This window comes from Ctenopharyngodon idella, chromosome 1 (assembly GCF_019924925.1).
Source record: "Ctenopharyngodon idella isolate HZGC_01 chromosome 1, HZGC01, whole genome shotgun sequence".
NCBI lineage: Eukaryota > Metazoa > Chordata > Actinopteri > Cypriniformes > Xenocyprididae > Ctenopharyngodon > Ctenopharyngodon idella.
In genome coordinates this window covers 16,032,752-16,058,464 of record NC_067220.1, presented here as the reverse complement: position 1 = coordinate 16,058,464, position 25,713 = coordinate 16,032,752, and the positions used below count along the sequence as shown (strand labels likewise).

Here is a 25,713-nt window from a genome sequence, read left to right as displayed (position 1 = left end):
TTCAAAACACTGCTTCATGAAGCTTCAAAGCTTTACAAATCTTTTGTTTCAAATCAGTGGTTCGGAGCGTGTATCAAACTGCCAGTCAAGTCACCTGATTTCAGTAAATGAGGCTTTATTACGTCATAAGTGTTTCGAAATTTCAGTGGTTCACCACTGGGGGCTGTGACTTTGATACACGCTCCAAACCACTGATTCAAAACAAAAGATTCGTAAAGCTTTGAAGCTTCATGAAGCAGTATTTTGAAATCGCCCATCACATTGTCGAATAAAGTCGTTATTTTGTTTATTTGGCACACAAAAATTATTCTCGTTGCTTCATAACAATATCGGAACACAAAAATATCTTAATTTGTGTTCCGAAGATGAACGATGGTCTTATGGGTTTGGAATGACATGAGGGTGAGCAATTAATGACAGAAATTTCATTTTTGGGTGAACTAACCCTTTAATTTAATAAATAAATAAATAAATAAAAATATGACTGACTCAAAATTTTTAGGGAGAATATTTTTCTGTACTAGTAAAATTGTACTCTTCTGTCTGCTTTTGCATTAGATTCAATATTTTGATCTAGACTTTTCTCACCAAAAAATGTTTTAATGGTATAACTACTGTTGGCACACATACATGTTTCTTCTACTAAAAGATAAAAGGTAGATTTGTGGTAACTTTAATCATAACTTTAATCGTAAAATATGCTCGAAAGAAGCGGCAGCGGCCAACTGCAGCATATAGAGTGGTCTGAGAGTTATGGAAAATGTAAAGCATTACAGTTTGGCTTTTCTTTCCCATAGAAGGACAGCGGAGGAAATGAAAGACACAGTTGGCGGTTTTCAAAGCCTTTGCTCCCTCCTTGATTGTAATTCCCTGTAATTCTGATCTGGGATCAGGCCTCCACATTCTCACTAACATCTGCCATTATTAAGAGAAACTACAAAACTGATCTCAGGTCTGTGCCTGTCAAGCGCAACAATAACCTCTCATTCTTCCTTATCACCAGTGAGTTCGGTACCTATAATCATGTCCGCAGAACGCCTCCCTCTCGGGCCTTTTGCCTGTAGTTCTTTGATGTGCGTTCATCCTAGAGAATTCCTGCCCCTATCACACCCATTCCCCCTGTCACGGCTCAGGCTCTGGGTCCAGAACAATGGGTCTATTGCTAACTTCTGATCTCTCTACCTCACCTGCATTTAGGGTCAAGCCCCAGCTGGGTAGAGCCAGGTCAGTCCTGGTACAGGTTGGTAAGAAAGTCTCTGGGAAGAGAGGAGAGGAAAGGGGTGAAATTGTAATGGAGTGCTTGAGAAACTGTCAGTGCTGGGATTAGCCACACAAGCTTGCTACTTCCTGGAAGCAGTTTCCTCAGATCCATGATTGCATGAACACAAGCAGCAACCACATACACATACGGGCCTGGCTAGTGATACGGAGTGTTTTCTTTCACATTTTATATTTTTAATTTGGAATACTCCTCCCATTCTTTTCTTCCGGCTTGATAATTAAAAAGTGTGGAGGAAAATAATTGCTTCAGGTAGTAATGAAAGTATAAAGACATTGTATGTAGGGATGTGGGTATTTTCAGAAATAGTGATGGTATGCCTGAACAACTTGACAAAGGATGACCATAGACTGGATTCGATTGACTGGGTTTCTTAGTGGGTTGTTGCCACAAGACTCTTGTGTATAAAAACTGTATGGAGAACAACAGAATGCACTATATATGTACGTATGTGTATATATATACTACTGTATATATATATACAGTAGTTAATTTGTGTAAGTGAGGATAGCAAAATAAACTGTGACATATTATACTCAAAAATCTTAATACAGTGGACTACCAGTAAAATTGATAAAAATGTAGAACCAAAAATTATTCAGACACTTTGACCTGACCATGTTTTGCTTAAGTGTTATCTGACATAATTAAGATTCATTTTTTTTCTGACACAGTTTATCCCTGAGATCTTGTCATATTTTATTACCATTTTTTAAACTATGGTCAATAAACTGTATTAATGAATGAAATGGTCAAGGTGTCTGAATAAATTTTGGTTTGACTGTGTGTGTGTGTGTGTGTGTGTGTGTGTGTGTGTATGTATGTATGTATATATATATATATATATATATATATATATAGATATATAACTGATATATGAACTTTCTATTCATCAAAGAAGTCTGAAAATCTTGTAGCTTTCCATAAACATTTGAAGCAGCACAACTGTAAATACTGATAATAATACGAAATGTTTCTTGAGCAGCAAATCAGAATATTAGAATGATTTTGTGGATTATGTGACACTGAAGACTGGAGTAATGATGCTGAAAATTCAGCTTTGCCATCACAGGAATACATTATATTTTAAAATATATAAATATATTAATTAAAATTATAAAAATATTTTGCAATATTACTGTTTTTCTTGTATTTTTTTTATCAAATAAATGCAGCCTTGGTTAGCAAACGTACAGACCACAAACTCTTGAACAGTAGTGTGTAAAATATAATGTAATATAATTTATATTTACATGGTTATATATTTTCTAAAACTGTTATAACCTTATTGGCATAGCATATAGTTTTCCTCTACTTAAAATCTGCATCTCATAATGTCCTGATATGAGCATTAAATTCCACCAGTTATTTTTTAAATGCATAATAAAAACACATCTTGTGAGACCCATCCATAATCTGTATGTGGTTCAAGAATATGCCCAATACAAATGTTATTCATGATTTTGTTTGTACTTAATATATTTATACAATGGCTGGTTGTATAATCTTGATGGACCTTTATAACCTTAACAACCTTTAATTTTATGTCTAGGCATCCAGGAAGTAGGAATGCCATTTTCATAAATGGCTTTTATGGGTAAAGGGTTATCAGAGCAAGATTTCTGCTTTGTCTATTAATATTGAAAAGGGGAAAACATCAACAGCACTCAGTTCCCGGCATTCATCCAGTTGGAATGGTACTGCCTGACCTTTTATTTGAACTGCTCAGTTGAAGAAAGAACACCGAATACAGCACATGCGTACATGAAGGAAGCTTTCATGACATGACTTTTTTAATTTACGTCATATTCCGTAAGCATGCATGTTTAATCAATAGTCCACTTACTGGACCTTTAATCTTGGGATTTTATCTTTTTCTATGTAACCCTGTTAAATTCCACTTAAGTCATCAAGTTCTAACCATAGTTTTAATACCTGTGTTCCCATCAGTCTGGATGATTAATATATATTGCTATGGAAGCATCATTTCGAGAGGCTATGGAAAGAGGAAGTTGTTGAGTCACTTTCTGAGAAAAGTAATTTCCTTTTTGGCTTTTTATTTTGGAAAATCTCTTGGAAATGTGTTTCCTCGTCTGCATAGAGGCCTTGATTAGCTACCTGCATTTCCTCTCAGACAGAACTGGTGTTTTGTTATTGCTAGCTTGTAACTTCATTCTCTCTCTCCTGGTTTTTATTCTTAATATGAATTTTACTTAAAGAGATATTTTATCATTATTTTCTCATCCTCAGGTTGTTCTGTACCCTTATTTCTGTGGAACACAAAAGGCAAAGTTCTGAAAATCGACTTGTGCATTCTGCATACAGTCATCCACCGGAAGCTAGTTATTTAAATTTATAAAGTTTTAAATATGGATATTTTTCTTACAAAACGCATTGCTTCACTTCAGAAGGCCTCTATGAACCCCCTGAAGTCGTATTGTTTTTTGTTTTTTGTTTTTTTATGAATGGATGCATTATTTTTTACTTCAAAACACGGTCCTCCATTCACAACCATTATAAACTTTGGAGGACTAAGGATATTTTTAAATATATCTCTGATTGTGTTCGTCTGAAAGAAGATAGTCGTTTACACCTAGGATGGCTTGAGGGCTTGAGTAAATCATGGGATAATTTTCATTTTTGGGTGAACTATCCCTTTAATTAATTGCATTTTATTTATTTATTTATTTATTTATTTTCATATCCACCAATGTTGTTATGGTTATCTAAAACTCTTAATTATTAAAAATAATTTCTGTTAATTGAAATAAAGCTGAAATAAAATCAAATATAAATATTAGACAAAAAACATAAACTTAAGTTGAAGCACATAACAAAATGATTAAAACCTAAAATAAAAACTGAAAATATTAAAATAAAAAAGAAATTCTAAAAATTAATTCATACTTTAATAGTATATACAATTGAAAAGACTGGTATTCACGTATTTGCATATTGTTGTAGTGATGTGACAGAAATGTACACCCCAGCAGCAAACAACCCAATAAATTCATACAAACATGAGAGAATCTCTAACCTATGATTCACTGAATCACCTCAAAAACCCTATACTGAGTCCCTATCTAACTAGCGATTCCCATACATTTCCATGCCAATTTTTGGAGACGGTCATGCCCAGAAGGGTTAGGTTTCACATGAAATAACCCAGCTGACACAAATCCACCCTCTTCTCTGAACAGATCCTGTCCTGATCTCATGTTTGTCTTCTTCATGTCCAGAAGCAATAGTAGCATAGCATTAATGAGAGTCTGAATTTTGGAGCTAATGTGTTCTTAGGCATGTCTGTCATGCTTATTTGATTCTAAGAACTTAATGCCCTCTCAATCCTAGCCTTTTATTTCCCACAGTTTTATTGGCTTTGAATTATTGGTAAGGAGACTTAGGGTTTGCGTAAGGGTATAATTCTTGGCCACTTCATCACTTTAAAGGTAGGGTAAGCAATTTTGGAGCGGCTAGCAAAAGCAAGCTAGCTTTGAGAGCATTAGATCCCACCCTCCCTTTAGCAGGGCATCTCCAAAGCCACGGCTCGTCCAAAACACATGAACGCACAGGTTGTGCACATGAGCAGATTCAGCAAAGCATTGTAAGAGACAGCGTTAAATTACCTCATGTCTAAAAGCACATACATTACAATAATAATGAACGTAAACAACTTACAGATCTCTTACTTGTACCACCTGACTGCTGCAGATTCATTTTGGCGTTGATAGTGTTGACATAGAAATGCATAAATCCAAGTCTGAGGATGTGAACAGCTCTGAGTAGAGCGTCACGTCTCTAAATTACGGTTATGACATGGCGTGAATGCAGCATAAGCTCATTGTTTTGGTTCAGGAGGAACTGTAAAAGTGGCTGCTGTTTGTTAGACTTATGGAACGCACTGATGACATGTGATGTCTGCACGAGCAAGGTGCGCAGAGGTACCTAAATACATATGTTGACAGGCAGGTAGGACATTGTATTACTGCATTAGGACTGAATGCAATGATTGGGCCTTTTTTTTGTTTGTTTGTTTGTTTGTTTGTTTGTTTGTTTGTTTTTTGTTCCTGAGACCACTTCTATTATTGATTGCAATTAGGATGTAAAGAGAGTTTCAACCAGAATAACAAAAAATGTTTATGAAAACAAAAAGCCCTACCCTACCTCTAAATCTGTCTTGAATCTGTTTCCACTACTAACATCCCCTGTTTTTATCCTACTTCTCTACTTCCTGCTGTGTCCTTTGACTCCCAGACTTCTGAGTTTTACTGCTTTGTTCCCCTTTTGGAGAACCAGAAGACTGAGCTGTTCAAATCTGGAGAATGTACACTTACAATTCCTGTGCTGTTTTTCATCTGTTTGACGACTGTTGTTCTGTTGGAGGGTGTTTCTTCAACTAGGCGCTTTTAGGCCTGTGGGCCTTTTCGAAAAGAAACTTTATACAACACATTTCTCACACTCTCACAAATTTATTTAATCATTATATTTGTCTACTAAAAAAGCATAACATATATGTATTTTTTTTTTTTTTTTTTTTTTTTAGACTACAGTGTTATTTCACATTGGCACTAAAGGAAATTACATTCTGAATACTTTTTTAAATAACATTTCTCACTTCTTTATGAGTTTTTCATAGCTAATAGTTTATCCTAAATACACACAATAAAAAAAAAAAAAAAAAAATACTTAAATATTTTATTAACATTTCATAATCTTGTCTATAAATCTCCAAAATGGCAGATTCATAATTAAAACATAATAAAAAAATCTGTTCACAATTTTTATATTTACAAGTACAAAATACTGTCTGAAACAGACATTACATTTCTTTTTCAAATTTTAGAAATAGTTTTCAAACAATAAATATCAAATTTGTTTATGATTATTACACTTAAATATATGACATTGTAAATATGACATTTATTATGGGTTTATGTGAAGAAGTTCACTTAAATTATAAGTTCACTTAAATTAAAATGGTTATATTTTTGAAGCCTAATAAATGTAAAACAAACAAACAAAAAAATTATATAGCTTTCAATTACACTGTAATGTTGAATGGCTATAATTCATGTTTAAAATTGGGGGAAAAAATCAATTTCATGCTGTAAGCTATTAGTATCAGTGATACTGGCCTTCATTCATAAAGAGATGCCATTAAACAAGTATTTAAAATATACTGTCTTCATGTTGTTTCTTTATGTTATTTTAATTTGGAGATTAACTGTAAATTTATTACATTATAAAATATATTAAAAAACGTATAAAAACGTAAGTGTTTTTAATTGCGATTAATCACCGAAAAAATGTGTTAATCGAGTTTTGACAGCACTAATATATATATATATATATATATATATATATATATATAGCCACTTGATATTAGCAAGTAATTGATGAAGGCCTGATAAAAAGTTTCCAAGTAACCTTCATGTAACAACAAAAAAGCTTTAATTTTAGTTTTCTGTTAGTTTTAATAAAACGGCACAGTGCCATAAGTAGGAATGTTTCTGTTTGACTAACTGAGAATGATCTGACACTTTTTTATTTTCTTTTTTTTTTAGCTGATGTCACTGGTAATTCCCAGTTGTCTATTCCCAGGGTCATTCCCTGACTGTGGTAAGATATAGGGCTGCTGGACAGGAAACTGACAGTTGTGCATTATGAGTTAATGGGATGAGCAGCTTGTTCAGTTTTTGTAGAACAGGAAATCATCATTTCAGATTTCTGTAAAAGAGCACTTTTAGCCCCATATGTGGGCCTTGAGCAGTCTGTGATCTGTCCCATGATTCAATAGCACAATACTCAGCATGGGTCTTATGATTTTAATGTCAGCTTGTTTGCTTATCTCTGTGTTTGTCTCTGTGGGGACTTTAATATTCTGTTGACTCCATAGATGTTACCTCTTGAACTCATTCCCTATTGTTTTGTGTTGTAGGTCATTGTGTATACTCAGGTAATCCCTCTGTTAAGAGTATCGGGATCAGTATTTTGGCTGCTACACAATATCATGATGATCCACCAGCTTTCTTTTGCTTATTATGTATCTGTCTCTCTCTATCTTAAGAGCATCACCTTAATAACGTTTCTGTAACAGTGTCTCAGGTGAGACATAGAGTGAAAGAAAGAGAGACACATTTATTATCCTTCCAGAGTGCTAGCCAGAGTGAGACATTTGTTCTTCTCAGACAACAACAAAGGCTCCTCATTCACTGACAATGAGATGAACTTTTCATGTTATTGATGCAATCACTCCAGGAATGGAATGTTCAGGAGAGATGAATGAAAGAGTTTGGATGAGTCCCAAAAACGTGTGCGCTTATTTGTGTAAGTGATTGAGTACAAAACTGAAAGTTTGGGCACTGAAAGTAGGGCGAAGTGTTTCCAGACTTCTAACATTACACATGGGGAGACTTCTTGGTATTTCCAAGAAGTTTGTTTTTATATTGTAAATTATATGGCGAGGGTGAGGTTTCAATGTATGCGTTCACGTTCTCTTATTTGAAAAACTTGACAAATTTAGATCATTCCCTTCATGAATTATGCTGATAACAAAGGTTTTTTTTTTTTTTTTTTTTTTTTTTTTTTACTTTTTAATACTTGTATACCTATAAAATCTTACAATTGGGGTCCAAATGAACTTTTTGAAATTCTTTCCAATGGCAGGTGAATTTAGAAAATACATATTTTTTTGTAAACAAAATAAATATTTTGTGTCTGCAGTATAAAAATTTAGTTGTCTTCCCTCTGTTTGCAATAAACTTTAAATTACTTTATACATTTCGTTTACTAACCCTAACCATTTCACTGGTCATTTCCAGCCCTTACAGTTTTTTTACGATTGCTTAAGCACAATTTTGAAAACAGGGCCCGGTTTGTCAAAACACTACACACAATTAACACAACCCTACACCATAGTAGCACAACACTTCAGATCATTTGCAAAATGAAACACTTTTGTCAAAACTATACACAACTTTATAAAAGCAATATTTTGTTACCATACGAAACACACACATTTCATATGACTTTAATCTTTTTGAACCAGTTACACACTGCTGTTGCTAACCTAAAACACTTTTAGCAAGTCTAATTCTCAGTGATTAGAGTACTGTAAATTAAGTACACAGAGAAAGTGCAACTATACAATAGTTCACCAAACACTACACGAGACCAATGCTGCAGACTGAGGAAAATATCATTGTTTTCTCTCCATATACCCAAATCAGTCAACATGGAGAATCACAACAAAACATGTCCTAGTTGTCATGCTACTACAGTAGTGTGCATAACACTGTTAGCTCAGCAAACAACAGACAAACGTAAAATACTGTATCCAGTACAGGTTACAATTACAGTAAATAACAACAACAACAACAACAAGAAACATAAAAAATAATCTGAAAAAACTGGCAGTATTGTACAGAAAATACTACAGTAAACATACTATACATTATCTCTTCGCCTAGCTGGATCGGGCCAGAGAATTTCATCAACATCACAAGCAATATCCTCATTAGCAAGACAACGCGGGAAGAACCGTCTTGAATGTCGAATCCATCCTTGCACAGCTGCGGCGTCGACTTGGTCACAGGCGTCCTCCATGGCCTGAATGAGGGGTACCTGAGCCTGGGGCTGGAGATCATAAACCTTCCACCGCCATGCAGAGAAAAACTCTTTGATAGGGTTTAGAAATGGAGAGTATGGTGGAAGGTATAGTACTGTCAACTGTGGATGGTGTTGAAACCAGTTCTGGACCAAAGCAGAGCAGTGGAATGACACATTGTCCCAGATGACAGTGTATTGTATCTGGTGCATTTCATTACCTGCTGTGACGATGTGGAGCAATCGGTCCAAAAATGCGAGAATGTGAGGTGTGTTGTAAGGGCCCATTTTGGCATGACGGAGGAGAACCCCATGCTGTGAAATGGCAGCACAAAGGGTGATGTTACCCCCACGTTGCCCTGGGACATTGATTATAGCCCTGTGGCCAATGATATTTCTGCCTCTCCTTCTTGCTTTTGTGAGGTTGAACCCTGCCTCATCAATATATATGAATTCATGCAGGATTTCCTCAGCATCCATCTGCAAAACTCTCTGAAATACAGTGAAAGACAACATTGTGTAGTATATTACAGTCAATGTAAAAAAGTAATGTGTGGAGTATGCAACATCACAGTGCTAAAGTGAACAATACAACCCTCAATCCTATGTAGAGAATAATACATGTAACTTACTGTACTATGTCACAGGAAGGGGTATCACAAGTGCTGATATGGTGCTTACAATAAGCGGCTGATTACTGTAACTGTAGACAGATCTTTTTTTTTTACCTGTTTTCCTGTCGAAAAGTCCTTATGACAGATGCCACTGTATATCTGCTAAGATTTGGCTGAACTCTCAGTCCAGCCTCCCTCAGTGTCAATCCGTTGTTCACAACATGGTCCACTAGTGTTGCACGAATGTAATTTGATAAGTTTGGTCCTCTTCTTCTTTGTGCACATTCTCCTCCTGCTTCAGGTCTTCCTCGGCCTCTGCCTCTTCCTCTACCTCCTTCTCCTCCTCTGTGTACTCCTCCTCTCACCCTCACTCTTCTTCTGACTCCTTCCATTTTGGTTGAAGGCAGGTGAACCTACCTGCTGCATTTTTATAGTGCTTAAATCTGATTGGTGTGTCTACAATTTAGCAATCATGTGTTTGTGCACCTGATGGCTGTGTTTAACAGATTGGCTCATAGGTGTGGTAATTTGACAGTCAGTGCTTTGGAATTGCAAGGAAGTGACATCATGATATACTTCTGTGTCAGATGTATACAAGTGTGTTTAGTGTTTTGCAAATCACTGTGTGTAATGTTTTGCAAACAGTGTGAAGCTGACAATGTGCTTACAGTTGTGCAAATCTATCCTTGTGTTTTGCTCCTTGAGTGTAAGGTTTTGCTAATTGTGGGAAAAGTTTAATTTTAGTGTGTAAGCAATCGTAAAAAAAACTGTAAAACTCAATTTTTAAACTATTTTAGAAGTGTTTTTATTTATTTTACACCATGGTGCTGTGTGAAAGCTTTAATGATTGAATCCTGATCTGGATCTTTGAGTAGAAAAGACAGGAAGAAATGAAGCTTATCTCCTCTAGTTTTTCCTCAGAGGTCATAAAGTAATTTAGCTGCTGTGTGTGTGTGTGTGTGTGTGTGTGTGCGCGTGTGTGTGCGTGTGCGTATATGTGTGCATATGTGTGCGCGTGTGTGTGCGTGTGTGTGTGTGTGTGTGTGTGTGTGTGTGTGCGTGTGTGTGTTTTCTGTGCTATTATTAAGCATCCATTGTAGTGCAACTCTTAGCTGGCCAATTAGCCGTCATCGCTCGCTTCAGTGGTGCATTACTAGGAATGCAAAAGCGCTAATCCCAAATTTACGTTCTTTTGGCAAAGTATTCTGAATACATAGTTGTTACTATTATCTTCAGTTATCAACTCTCTTTGAACACTCATAAACCCAGTCATTTCCCAACCCAACACACACACACACACACACACAGAGAGAGAGAGAGAGAGAGAGTTCGTCTCCTTACTTTTAGAAAATTCAACATCATTAATTTTTATACATTAGAGCTAGTGTTAAAAAGAAAAAGAAAAAAAAAAATACTGTTGTGGTTGTTAAGTTTGATTCATTTATGTTTGAATCAGTTCAAACTGTCCATTTCATTGTTGTCACATCAGAAGTTTGAAGTGATTCACTCAAAAATCTTTATTAATAAATATTTATTAATAAAATGTAGGTAATTATTGCTTTGTATGTATATGCTCAATATTTGAAATATTTGAAAATATAAAAATATGTGGTAATTAATCAGTAGTAAAGCCTCGGTGGAATGGAGCAGAGTTTTTGTGTGTTTTTTTTTTTTTTCCATGGAAATTTGACTGATTGTATTCCTGTGACGTTGTAAACTTAATTATTATACTATAAAAAAAGGAGTTACCATAAATCATGACCATTCCATTAAGAATAAATCACAACGACAGTTATGTGGTTCTGAGTGTGTGAACAGAGAGGCAGAGTGAATGAGTGCATGTTGAGTGTGAACTCAAATAATTAAACCTGCAAATGATTTCTCTTTACATATATATATATATATATATATATATATATATATATATATAATATACTGTTACAAGAGTGTAAATTATTTCCCTGTCCAAAAGGCATGTGTATCTATTAACAGCTCAGCCATGCAAAACAGCATCTATTTGACAGGCCTAATCCGGTTCATTTACATATTACTGTTACATAACTAAGAACTTCCATTTGGAGTCTGGTACTACACTGTAGCTTAGAGAAGAGTGTGGATTTACTTAAATTAGCAAAAATGTACTCAGATGTTAGCTAAACCAGACAAAACCATAACATTTTTTTTTTTTTTTTTTTAAATGCAATTATATTTCTAAGTTATTGCATTCTTCTGCAATTATATTGTAACTATAATTAGTTTTATATGAAAAAAAAAAAAAAAAAAAAAAACTAGCTTGATTAGCTTTATATGAGTCTATGTTGTGTCCTCATTTAGATTGAAAAGATGTGATGCACTGAATATAATATATATGTATTGTGCTTTAATGCAGGAAATTGTTTCCTATACTTAATGTACTTCAAAGCTAGGAAACAAATATATGTAACCCTGGACCACAAAACCAGTCATAAGGGTTGAAACTGATTTATTGATTGATTGATTTATAATCTGAAAGCTGAATAAATAAGCTTTCCATTGACGTATGGTTTGTTAGGATAGGACAATATTTAGCCAAAATACAACTATTTGAAAATCTTGTTGTCCAAATGAAGCCTTTAGCAAAGCATATCCACTCACAAAAATACATTTTTGATATATTTACGGTAGGAAATTTACAAAATATCTTCATGGAACATGATCTTTACTTAATATCCTAATGATTTTTGGCATAAAAGAAAAATCGATAATTTTGACCCATACAATGTATTGTTGGCTGTGGCTACAAATATACCAGTGTGACTTATGACTGGTTTTGTGGTCCAGGGTCACATATGTGGGTTGTTTTTTGTAAATGTGCAATACCTGCTTCTTTTTGGTTGCATGTGTAATCTTAGTGTAGGACGATTGTTTGTTGCTTCCTCTCGTGTAAGAGTACATGCTCGCTCAAGCAGAATGAATGAATTCGCTAAGATGAATGCAGATGACGCACGTTTTGCCTCCATCAGTACAGCCACTTAGATGTTCCGAATGCAAACTGACAACATGAAGACAAGTAGCAGCTTGAAGGACACACAAAGAGAGTGAGTGAGTGCACTTAAATTACACAAATGTGGCTTTTTGAAAAATTCACATTGCGGGGGCACTGAGGCCTGAGTCGGAAAGCACTCTGTCCTCACGCACACACACTCACACAGTAGCGCAGGACTGAATGTGAGAGCATTGCAGTGGGAACTCCCTAATGCACACTGCAGCACCGCACGCAGAACCGGACATAGAAAATGGACTGAGTAGAGAACGACAGACCCGGGAGAGAGGAGGAGGAGAACGAGAATGTAGAACCGAAAGAGCACAGGAGAAGATGTCGAGGTCCATGCGTCTCCTGCTTCATCAGAGATCTTTGAGTGAACACATCAGATACTCCACCTGCAGGGCTCTGGATCTGTTTAACGGAAACACACGAGATCAGAGGCTGACAGGTGAGTGTGTGACTGGATGTGGAAGAGGGTGTGGATGTGCGAATGTGGACGAAGTGTTTAAAAAAAAAACATGTTTCTAAGTACGAATATGGCCTCTTTATGATGCTAGAGGTGCTATTGATCTTTTAAAAACATTGTAATGGTACCATAGTACAATGAGATATGGAACTCGAATATATGTACCATTGTACTGAATGATTACAACATTCATATAACATGATAAGAGGTACCTCAGAGAATACTCTGTTTAAAAAAAATGGCTCTGCTTTGAAAATTTTTGGTCCCACTTTATATTATGTGTCTTTAACTGCTAAGTATTATCATTTAAATGAATTGTTTGATGCAGTGCTCTTATTGTGCACATACATGTTATTCCATTTATATTTACCCATTCCCTACATGTTAACCCACTCTTAAACCTAGTCATACCACTGACCTGTGCCTAACCTTACCTGTATCCCACCTCAATAGCAGCATGAACAGCATGAACACAATAAGTATATTGTACCTTACACCTTTTTTTTTTTTTTTTTTTTTTTTTTTTTTTAAATGTAAGTACATAGTACACTGTAAAAAGAATTGTTGGTTTAACTTAAAAGTTACCTTAAAAGTAAGTTACCTGGTTGCCTTAAAATTTTGAGTTCATTGAAATGAAAAATTTGAGTTAATACAATGAAGGTGATTGGTTTAATCAACAGAAACTCAAAATATTCTGTTATCTTAACCACATTAATTATTGATTTGACAAATGAAAAAAATGTGATAACAAATCATCAAAATATTTTTTTTTACAGTGTAGTTAAAGACACCTAATATAAGGTGTATCTAATATACACCTAAAATAAACCAAATTTTCCACTTTTGCAGCATTGAAATGTGATATGACTTAAAAGGGGTTGCTAGATAACCCACTTGTACTATCCCTTTTAGGGTCGTAGTGCATTTTTGAGTTAGGTTATCTTTTGTCCATAAAGTATTGATATTTCGAATACTTTGTGATTCAATGCATTATGAATATGCCACCTGATACTCAGTTATGAACTCTGGAGAAGACAGGAAATGCTGTGTCATTATTGAAGTGTTTTAAAGATGGCTGACTATTAGTGCCGGGAAATCATAAGTGATTTATTGTGTGAGAGAGCATGAGAGGGATGGAGAGAGATGGATTAAGTTTTTGTGGTTTTATATGTGTGCATCTAAGGTCTGGTCTATAGTGCTTCCCAAAGACTTAGTCTGCTAGAATGCATGCACTTCACTTTCTCATGAATTAAATATGGCAGACAGTGAGCCATCAGCTAGTTGAAACATTTATGCTCTGTTTTGGTTTAATTCTAGTTCCTCATTTTCCTGCCACTAGTTAGTTTTTTATGGTAATTGATTTGAATTACACACCTAATTATCTTCCCATGTGTATTTAAGCCCTCAGTTCATTCAGTTCCTTGTTTGGTGTTGTCATTGTATATGTGGTTGTTTTATTTCTCCTGCCTTCTCCTGTGTGTTCATTTTGGATTTATTAAAGACGTTTTTGTTTCTACTCCTGCTTTGTGCGCTTCATCACAGCCTCAAACCCTGACACTGGTAAGGCAGTATTTTTCCCATAGCTATTTCAGCAACAACAAAAAATAAACTCCAAGACAATCTTGAAACCCACCCTGGATGCAGCAGACACTAAAATTTTCATGACCAGTATAGCTGTGTGGTCTAATGGTTTATTCAATAGTGTGGGCTTACAACCTGTCCATGGATATGGGTTTATTTGTGCGCGGAAAGGTCTGTGCAACCGATCATGTCAACTAACAAACAAAATCAAGTTTTTTTAAGAGGTCGACAAATGACTTTTTATTGTTGTTGTTGTTTTGATTATAAGTTCAATTTCTAATGTAGTTTAAAAATGTAACTCCACAGGTTTTCTTTCCAAAAATAACCCAATATTGGATTGATTGATTGATTAATTCATTCATTCATTCATTCATTCATTCATTCATTCATTCATTCTCATCTTAAAAATAAATAGGCAAATGGTAGCCCATCCAATACAATGATAATAATTAAAGCAAGTTTAGTTCTCTTTTAATATAATATATATTTACTTTTATTATTTTTTTAAACTATATTTATTTTTTAGTTTGGGTTTTAAATTTTATTATTATTATTATTATTATTATTATTATTTTCTATGCCTCCCCTGGCATTTTCACACTTCAGCAGGCAAATAAATAAATAAATAAAAATTATGACCTAAGTGGTTGAAAAATAGCTTGTTTCTAATATTATTTTGGAGATTTAATATCAGTGTGTGGAACTCTTTTCCTCTCTCAACAAACAGCCACTGACAGTATTTAAAACATAAAAGCATCACTCTCAAAAACAAAGTGATCTGTGTCTCAGATTAGAATAGGCTATTCAGGGACAGTCATGCTTACACTCAAATTGATTTTAGCTTTTCTAATCCTTTCTTTTCCGTATTCTCATTTTTTTTTGTGTGTGCTTGGTCAATTATTATTTTTTTCTTTCATTTCACAGTAAAGAAATAGACTGAGAAGCAGCTTTGTGGAGAAACATCGCAGAAACGTTTCAGGAAAAAAAATGGCATTGATCCACTTTCAAAAAACACTCTTGAAAATTATACTCATTACTGGCTCCCCTGTTTTCCAGCTTATTCGAGAGTGATCAAACCTGGAGGATGTGTTCATGTCCTGGAGTATCTGTGTACAGAACATTCAGAGCTGAGCTATTAGTGCTGAACAAACACAAACACACAAAGCCAGCATCCGAGAAAAAATGTTTGCTTTAATAAGCTGTTTAGGTGATAAATAACTTTATAGCTGAGGTGTGGTTTATGTCTTTTTTAGGTTGGCAGAATTTTGATAGCTACTATTAGTAAGTTGCCAATTGGAGACCTAGAATTATCGGTGAGCAAGTAGTCATTGAGCAAATGCTTTTAACCACTATCAGCTTTCTCTGAATGCTCTATTAGCGGTTCATCTTTCTCTCTTATTCTCTCTCTCCATACCTCAAAGCAGGAGCATTAAAAAAAAAAAGACTTTTACCATGCTTTTAGAAATAGAAACAAGCAGTTAGCTTCTAGCAACCAGTAGTGTTGGCAGTGAACTGACCGAAAGCCCAAGCAGTAAGCATAGGTCTGGCCAATACCGATAAGCTGATTATAATAGCCAATATAAAAATTTTACACTATTTTGTCTAAATAAATTGAAAAATAAAACACTAAAAACTAAAATCAATCATTTTAAATACTTAGGCATAGGCATCACATGAATGAAAGATGCGATTTTTGGATGTATTTGTTTGATGTTGTTTTTCCACCATTTGTGTCATGGTTTTTAAGTTCCACTTTAGACATTCTGTTAGCTATAAGTACCTTTGCAACTACATGCCAACTAGCAGTCATTAGAGACAGAGTATTAGTAGACTGTCTGCTTATTATCTGACAACACTTTATTTCGATGGTCCAGCAACAGACATTCTACTGACTATATACTTTGTAACTATGTCAACTCTGCTAACCCAAACTCTAACACCTAACCCTAACCTAAAAGTCTACTAACAGTACTACAGTCTACTAATACTCAAATGAGAGTTAGTTGACATGTAGTTGCAAAGGTACTTATAGTTAGCAGAATGTCTAAAGTGGACCATCAAAATAAAGTGTAACCTATTTTTTTATAGTTTGTTTGTTTTAGTTTTATTGTTTGTTTATGTATTACGGCAGATGATGATAAATAGACAGTATTAAAATTCTGTATTTTTTATTTAAATAAAAAAGCAAAATCACTGAAAAATAAAATCCATCGTTTTAAATGCTACAAGTTAATTTAAACATATAATGGATGAAAGGAATGTAGTGTTGTTGTTTTAAAACCTATTTCTTTTATTCGATTTTATGTTTCCACAATATTTTAATGTTTTTGATGTATTATTTTTTAATATTTAAATTTTTTTACATGTTTTGATCATTTATTTTTTATTTTATTTTATGGCAGATGAGCGATTACTTTTTTTTTTTTTTAAAGGGAAAAGTAATTATATTAAAGTAATCAATTACTTAGTAATGTAAAACACTGAAGTTCATTTGAGCATCACAATATTATAATGTACAGTATGAAAAAAAATTTATTTATTCTGAGATTGGCTATAGATTACATGGAAATTACATTTACTTTATTAAATTATTAGTGTTTTTAAATATAAACTTTAAATGAGCACAACAAATGTAATCTAAATATAAAAGAGGAAATGTGCATGTATAACTAATTCAGCAAATCATTTCGAACTATACTGGAGGAATATTACATCATGAAATTAATATTCATGAGGAAAGCTGGCAAATCTTGTTACATCTCCTCCCTTCGTCAGACTGTTCTTACTCTTGTACTTCTAAGTGTTTGTTTTTCCATTACCTCACTGTCTTTCATAAATCACCCTCGCTGACCTTCCTCTCTCAGCAAATCTCCTCACATTAGCCATAAACCAGCCAGGGCCTCTCTTGAAGTCCTATTTGTCCAGCTTTGGAGGACCTGAGGGTGTGGATTCCAGGTCAGAGGCCTACCTTCTCCCATCCTTTCTCCAGAAGTAGTGGACAGGTCCGGGGTGATGGATGTTAGCCTTCCCCTGCCTTTTTTTTTTTTTTTTTCCACAGAGTGTGACGGTATCTTTCCCTAGCCTCAGTACCCAAAGATGAAAGCAAGGTGGGTCACAGCAGCCCATAAAGCTTTTTCAGACGTTCTTTTCTCCTTATCATCCCTCCATTTCTTCCTCTTGACACCAAACCATTGCCCTCTTCCCTCTTTCCAGGCAAGGGCAAAAATGTTGTGGCTTCAGTGAGCAGGATGTTTGTAATTAAATAAAAATGTATCGGAAATGACTGTATAACAGAGTGTGGGTGTTGACATGGTAAATGAACTGTGTGTATGCGTATGCATGTTTATGAGTGTGTGTAAACAAGCAGAGCATATAGTCATAAAGCCTGAGGAGACTTACATTTGTCACATGCAGACTGTGAAAATAAGATGTTTCTTAAAGGTACAGTGTCTAATTTCTGGGCCACTACTGGTACCAAATGGAAACACAATTTTTAATTGTTGAGTGACAACAAACTGCAACAGTTTGTTTTTGTTTTTTTGAAAATGGGACCAAAAAAAAAAAAAAAAGGAAAACAGCTTGCTGGTTTCCCTACCAGACATAATATCTAGCTTAAATATCAAGACTACCTTGGTCAACAAGTCCATTGTGAATGACCAACATCACTTTTTGCTAGTGAACAACATGACTAGACCAAAGCCTACTAGTAGTAAGCAGCACAAAGCAGGTTGGACTAGCATTAAAATTCATCCTCATCTGCTCAGGATTCTACATGACATTAGTATGATTTTCTCAACGTACTTTCTCCACTGACAGATTTTAACTGGATTAGCTGAAGCGTTTAGCGTCATAACCCAGCAGGCTAACGGCTGATGAAAGTTCAGATTGCTTTAAGGTCAGAGGTCACCCGCGCAGCTGCAGAGTTCAGTTTACGTGATGTCTGCCTTCCAGGCGACCAGAGAACAAACTGTTTAATCGAGGGTCTTAGCGCTTAGCGGCTAATGGAATTACATAACTTATAAACGGCTTTGTCTGACATTAATCATTAAAGAAATCTTGTGAATGGAAGTCAGGACACATGCTTTCCATTACAAGACTGAACAAAGCCATGGGGACAGAAAAATAAAAGCAAAAATGATTCTGAAAGAGACTCTTTATTCAATAAGATCCAAATTTGGGTCTTATTTTCAGATTTGATTAGAACAAATCACTTTGAGACAATGAAAATCAGAAGTAGCCGACATCACTATGAATTAAAAATATATGATTTGACAATTCAGTTTAAAAGTCATATACAAGTAAGTGTCTTGTTAAGTCAAGTCACATATATTTATATAGCGCTTTATACGATACAGATGCAGCTTCACATTAATAAAAAGGAAAACAACAGTGTTAATGATGTGAAATGAATCACTTATGAAACAATTTCAATTTCAGCTGTAATGCAGCTCTACAGAAGATAATAATGTCATTATTCAGTTCAGTTCAACATTGTTTCAATTAATTTCAATAACTGTATCAATGTTACAAAGTCCACAAATCTACAGTAGCAGGTCTACAGAAGCAATAGTGCCATTTTCACCTCAATTCAATTCGATGTTGATTTAATTCGAAAAGTTAGTCATTAGTTAATATTACTGAATATTAAATGTCTTTTAAACTCCAACTGAGTAAGCCAAATTGTTTCATGAATATGAAACAAGATTAAAGAACTGTGTGCTTCACCAAGTCTCAAGTGGTCTCCATCAGGTCCAACAGCTTTATTTGTACATCCGCTGTCATGCCGTGTGACTTTGCTGCTTTTGCTAGTGGGTGTCAGTCTTTTGTGTCCTGAGTGAAAAGATCACCGGTGGGGAGTCTTGTTTGCTGGTCTGATTTAAAGGGTCCTTGTCGCGCTTTAGCCCTCAGACCAAAGCCTCCTCAGCTGGGTACATGCCCACTGAGACCCAGAATGTGTGTGTTCATGCCTGCTAGTCAGTGGAGGATGAAAACTAGGGGTGTGGTATTGTGCCTTCAAGTTGTTAAGTGTTAAGAATAACAAAGCCACACGGAAGTGTCAAATTAGCCGTTTTGGCTTGATCTCTAACTTTTCCGCCTCTCTTTTTCTCTCACACTCATTCACACACTCACTCTCTGCAAAATTCCATGGCATGTTGTTGATCCCCACAGCTGGCCAATTTTAGTTTGAAGGCCTTTTTCTCAAGGTCATCCTTTTTCCTTTCCACCTGCTCTCCATCTGGCTTGCAGCTCCCATATCGACCCTGAGTATTCAATGATTTACAGCAGCTAACCTGTTCCAGCCGGGCCACAGGCCAGTCCATGAGTCTGAGTTGTGCTGTTTCAGGAAATGTCCACCATGGAATTGGTTGGGGTCCAAATGGACTAGGCTGTAAACCCTCTGATTAATGCTGGGTAAAGCTACATAATAGAACCAGATGATTGTACCATTTAAAGCACTGTGGTTTGCCTGTTCTCAGACAATAACAACCACATCTGTAGAGTCCTTTTCATCTGAAAAGAGTTTGTGCCATAATCAACTTCAGTTGAACTTTAAGTGTATTGCCCCAGTTATGGCCTGGGGAATGTTTCACACATCATTATACAATTACTGAGACCAGAATTCACATTCAAACATTGAAAAATGTTTTTTAGAAACACACCCACATTCAAAAAATCATGGAATCATGTTTCCACTATTTTATTGCGTTTGATATTATTTGAAATTATTTTAATTTTCCAACTTTTTTCATGTTTTTATTTATTAATTTATTTGTATTTTCATCTCTTTCAAGTTGTTTAATGTTTTTGCGTGTTTTTATTTTATTAATTTGCTATCTTTTTTACGTTTTTCCACCTTTTTTTTATTTTTTATTTATTTTTTTATTGTTTTATTTAATCATTCATTTTTATTTAATTTTATTTATAAAATTTTATTTCATTTCATTTCCCCATTGGTAAATACTTATTTAAAAGGTTTGTGGTAACAAGCTATACCTGAACTTTAATAAGAAAATGTGTTTTTATTTCTTCTGAAGTATGCTTGACATTTCAGCCCCATTAGTGTTAATGATGGCTTATATCATAAAGAAAGGACAGAATGTGAAGACTCTGTCTCATATTACAGTGAAAACCACCAAACAAAGAATGCCTAAGCTATGCACTGTTTTAGACGCTTAAGAAGGCGGATGACGAGTGATGAACATTCAGCTCATGATGGGGCGAGAGCTTTTACTTTTCATACCAAGAACATGTCAATAAAACCTCAGTTCATTTTCACCCACTGGCGTTTATGAATACATTTACATTGAAGGGGGGTCTGGGCCATATCTATAATATTAGACTTGGGTGTGCATGGTTTGTTAGATGCTGTAGTAATTATTTCATATTTTCTTATGTCAGTCATAGCTTTCAGTGTAACCCTGTTTGTATGTGTACGTGTTTGTCACGCTGTGTTCAGAATGTACCAAATCCTCAGCCTTGAGCCATGTAGCATCTTCAAACACATTGTCCACGCCCATCTCATAAAGTTGTGGAGAGAGAGAGAGAGAAAGATAAAGTTTAATTAGACCACAATCTCAAGGGAGTTTTAGTGTGTGTTTGGGGGGGGGTGTGGGGGGTCCAGGAATGCGATGTGCGCCTGTGTGTTTGTATGTGTTTTATGTGTTTGTCTATCTTTATACCTCCTCACCAGCGCTGATGTTCACAGTTCTCTTATCTTCCTCATAGTTTGAAACATTCCTTCCTGTTTTCTGTCAACGGCACTAAGAGCCTCGCAGCTGCCACTTTGCAAAACACATACTCTGCAATATACCTTTGCTAGGAGCTTAAACAATTTTTATCATGACTGAAAGTTAAATTATTATTATTATTATTTTCCTTCCCTTTTTTGTCTTGTCACACCAAAAAAAAAAAAAAAATTTCAGGTCAGTTTCATAGATAAACATCCATTGTGACATGTTTACAATTTAGCAGTTTCCAAATACACATTTCTTAACTGTAGTCCCTTGTACAGTAATCTGGCCTAGTTATATATTTTTTAAAAAGCTGTAAAGTTTAACGGCCTTCAAATTTGTCCTATTAAAGTTGACCGTAAGTTAGGTAGCACATCTTTTAAACAACATTGCAGTGTTTTATGTGTAAGCAAACACGAGTGTGGTATGTCAGGGAGTACTGTGAGTGTGTTACTCTAATTCTACACTAATGTTTTTAGTCTGCCTGACTCTCTCTCTTGCTCTCATTTACTCTTTCAATTCAAGGGGAGTGAGAGGAATGTTTTCCTAAACCCAGTGACACTGTGAAACTTACACCAAAGGGTATTTGCTTTCCTTTCATTCCTTCTTTTTTCACTTGCATCTCTCTCTTTTTCACTTTTCTTTTTGTTTGGGGACCTTTTGACATTTGCTCATGACTGTCATGTTAACTAAACTACAACCCGAATTCCGGAAAAGTTGGGACGTTTTTTAAATTTGAATAAAGTGAAAACTAAAAGACTTTCAAATCACATGAGCCAATATTTTATTCACAATAGAGCATAGATAACGTAACAAATGTTTAAACGGAGAAATTTTACACTTTTATCCACTAAATGAGCTCATTTCAAATTTGATGCCTGCTATAGGTCTCAAAAAAGTTGGCACGGGGGCAACAAATGGCTGAAAAAGCAAGAAATTTTGAAAAGATTCAGCTAGGTGAACATCTAGCAACTAATTAAGTTAATTGCTATCAGGTCTGTAACATGATTAGCTGTAAAAGGGATGTCTTAGAGAGGCAGAGTCTCTCAGAAGTAAAGATGGGCAGAGCTGTAAAAGAGTGCGTAAAAAGATTGTGGAATACTTTAAAAACAATGTTCCTCAACGTCAAATTCCATAGGCTTTGCAAATCTCATCATCTACAGTGCATAACATCATCAAAAGATTCAGAGAAACTGAAGAAATCTCTGTGCGTAAGGGACAAGGCCGAAAGACCTTTATTGGATGCCCATGGTCTTTGGGCCCTCAGATGACACTGCATCACTCATCGGCATGATTGTGTCAATGACATTACTAAATGGGCCCAGGAATACTTCCAGAAACCACTGTCGGTAAGCACAATCCGCTTTGCCATCTGCAGATGCCAACTAAAGCTCTATCATGCAAAAAGGAAGCCATATGTGAACATGGTCCAGAAGCACTGTCGTGTCCTGTGGGCCAAGGCTCATTTAAAATGGACTGTTTCAAAGTGGAAAAGTGTTCTGTGGTCAGACAAGTCCAAATTTGACATTCTTGTTGGAAATCACGAACGCCGCGTCCTCCGGGCTAAAGAGGAGGGAGACCTTCCAGCGTGTTATCAGCGTTCAGTTCAAAAGCCAGAATCTCTGATGGTATGGGGGTGCATAAGTGCATACAGTATGGGCAGCTTGCATGTTTTGGAAGGCACTATGAATGCTGAAAGGTATATAAAGGTTGTAAATCACTATCACTAAATTGATAGTGAGATGTCACCACAAGGATGTCACCACAAGGATAATTAAAACCCAAAATTTTTTTGACAAAATGTCAGTCCCCATGAGGAACAGCTTGTAATGATGATTTGAGCTAAAGAAGTACAATTTATGATACCGTTTCAGATTACTAGCTATGTTTACATGCAACCTAATAATCTGTTTATAATCGGATTTATGACTCAGTCAGACTGAAAAACTTCATGTAAACACCTTAATCAACCCATTTAAGGAGTCACAAAGTAAGTTCTTATTCAAATGTAGTACCTACTTGTCACACTTGGGTTGCAATGAAGATGAGAAAAGGATATAATTATGTATTTATTTATTAAACTACTGAAAACACTGAAACAAAACAACTGAAGTACACACGAAGTAGAACGGAACAAAGGAAACTGAGGACTTAAATACACAGAGGTAAACAAGGTAACTAACTGAACAACAGATGAACTTAATTAGTGATTAACTGGCACACACATGGAAACTAGGTCAACATACAATGATAGGGAACGGAACAGAACCAAACCAAAGCACAATGAAACTATAAGCATAACTATGACACTAATCAGAAATTATGTGATTTTAGACACAGCTTCTGAAACTGAATTGGATACATTTGGATTGAGTTCATGTAAACACATCTACCGACAAACAGTTTCAGAGATTTTGGTCTTTATCATTTAAGTAGATAAGAGCTGTGGATGACTGGAAATGGTTGCGTTACCAAGACAGCTGCTAAGTGAACACACTTGCCAAACATTATATGTTAAATGTGAAAAAAATGTGGTAGTCATTCTGCCATTTAATGTGCAAACACAGTAGAACCTCAAGACAGACGACTTCCCTTAGATTTGACTCTGAATGTATCAGTGATGGAACTGAAATCTGTAAAAACCAATGAACTGAGATCTATTAATAGCCCCAATAAAAGAGGTCTTAAGGTGATGTCATTAGTCAGTTATGAGCTCAAATCCAGACATTGTCAGACAATTTAGACAGAAATGGCCCATCAAACAGAACCCCTCAGAACAGCCCAGTCTGAAAGGAACCAATATATGTGTTTTCACGCAGAAAAGGCATCCTGAATAGTAGTATGCACAAATATTTGGAGACTGCGCTGGGTGCTTACTCTGAAGAATGTCTGATTTTACATCCTGTCTAAAAAGACCAACTCAGCACCATTTTTAGAGCTGCACTGGCACAGCAAAATCCAAGGGGATATTTTCAGAGGTATAAAGCATCTTTTAATATAAACTGACACAATAAATATGGACATGTTTTCTAAATTGTAGTGGCATATTAGTTTAACATGTTTGCGTTATTACTGGAACTATGATGATAAGTAAATGTTATGTATTTGAATGCTTTGAGAGCAAAACCCAAAAAATGCTTAAGAGCAAACCCAACAGAAATGAAAAGTAGTCAAGGCCACCTTTGTTTATATTTTCAGTTTTTACCAGAACAAGCAGTTGTTAATAAATCTACCAGTGGTAACAGTACATCACACACATGTGGATTATATACGCAAAGAGAGTCCCTGGGGTTCCTTATGTCTGTGCAGTACTGAGCATGTTTGTGTAGATTTGAGCCCACGCTACATACCCCAGTCTTATCTTCAGTTCTTCATCTGTTCTGCTGTGTTTGTTTACCTGTGGTGATAGCTGAGACTGTGGGAGCTCCACAGCCAGTTATCAGGGGCCCTGTCTTGCTGACTTAGCAGCCCCTGCCAGGTTAGGGGTTCCTGGCTGTGTAAGTGAACCACATCCCCTTCATCTCTATTATAATCACTCAGAACTGAAACAAAATACTCATTATTTAACCGAGTGTGCAACGCTGAAGTCTATGCTCTGAGATTCATTCTCTTAAGAATCTGCTCATGCATTTTCAGTTGCTGGAATGCCTGTGATATGATGTTGTGTTGCGCCATTTAAATTTAGATGGGTTGAATATTCATCTCATGTTCCAGGAAGGAAGATTTGAGGTTTTTTGAGGATTTCAACAGCTTGTTATAAATGATGGGAGGATTTTAATAAAAGCATTGCTATTGTTCAGTCTCAAAGGCATCATAATCTCCGGCTTCGTTGTTTTGGTTTTACAGACCTATGCTTCATTTCCTCTTCGGGTGGTTGTTGTGGCTGCATTGGGTTCTGCGTTTATAAGACATGGCCTTAAACCTGTGTTCTGTCCTTATCATCAACATTCTTTCTCTCTCTCTTGATCTCTCTGTCTCTCTCACTCACATATCTGTGTTAATGATAAGTGAAAGTTATTTGGGAGATATGCTGTGTCTCCAGTAGTGCAGTGTTGTGCGGGCATTTGGATCCCCTCAGAATAAACATACTAAAAAGTGAAATTGTATTACTATTTTTTTTTTTTTTTTAACATGGTTCTATGGTAATACCATGTTTTTGGATATGTACCATGATAGAAATGACTCTTACAAAAAAAAATACTCTGGCCTTAAGGAATGGTCACATTTATCTTTGTTAAGTGAATTTTCATAGACAAAATCCAGTCATTTTTATAGAAATTCACGCATTCGGAAATTTAGTGAAAGACTTCCCCATGGAGATTATGCAACGGGTTCAAGTTGGTCACGTGGATTTGCAAAAAAAGGCTGGCCTACATTTTGCTAATTTTGCCAGTGATGGTATAATATGGCAA

The 25,713-nt window shown here is 35.5% G+C and overlaps 1 protein-coding gene across 4 annotated transcripts in view; it reads left to right on the top strand.

Annotated features, from left to right (window-relative positions):
- The window catches only part of dlc1 (DLC1 Rho GTPase activating protein), a 118,902-nt gene that overhangs the window by 43,571 nt on the left and 49,618 nt on the right, over nt 1-25,713 (top strand). Inside the window, exon 1 of one of the 4 annotated variants that reach the window (XM_051888263.1) lies at nt 12,621-12,971. The exons of the other annotated variants lie outside the window; for them this stretch is intronic. Within the exon in view, the coding sequence (XP_051744223.1) occupies nt 12,734-12,971 (238 nt within the window). The 5' untranslated portion in view covers nt 12,621-12,733. Of the gene's footprint in view, nt 1-12,620; nt 12,972-25,713 lie in introns of those variants that run through there. 4 annotated transcript variants of the gene reach the window in all.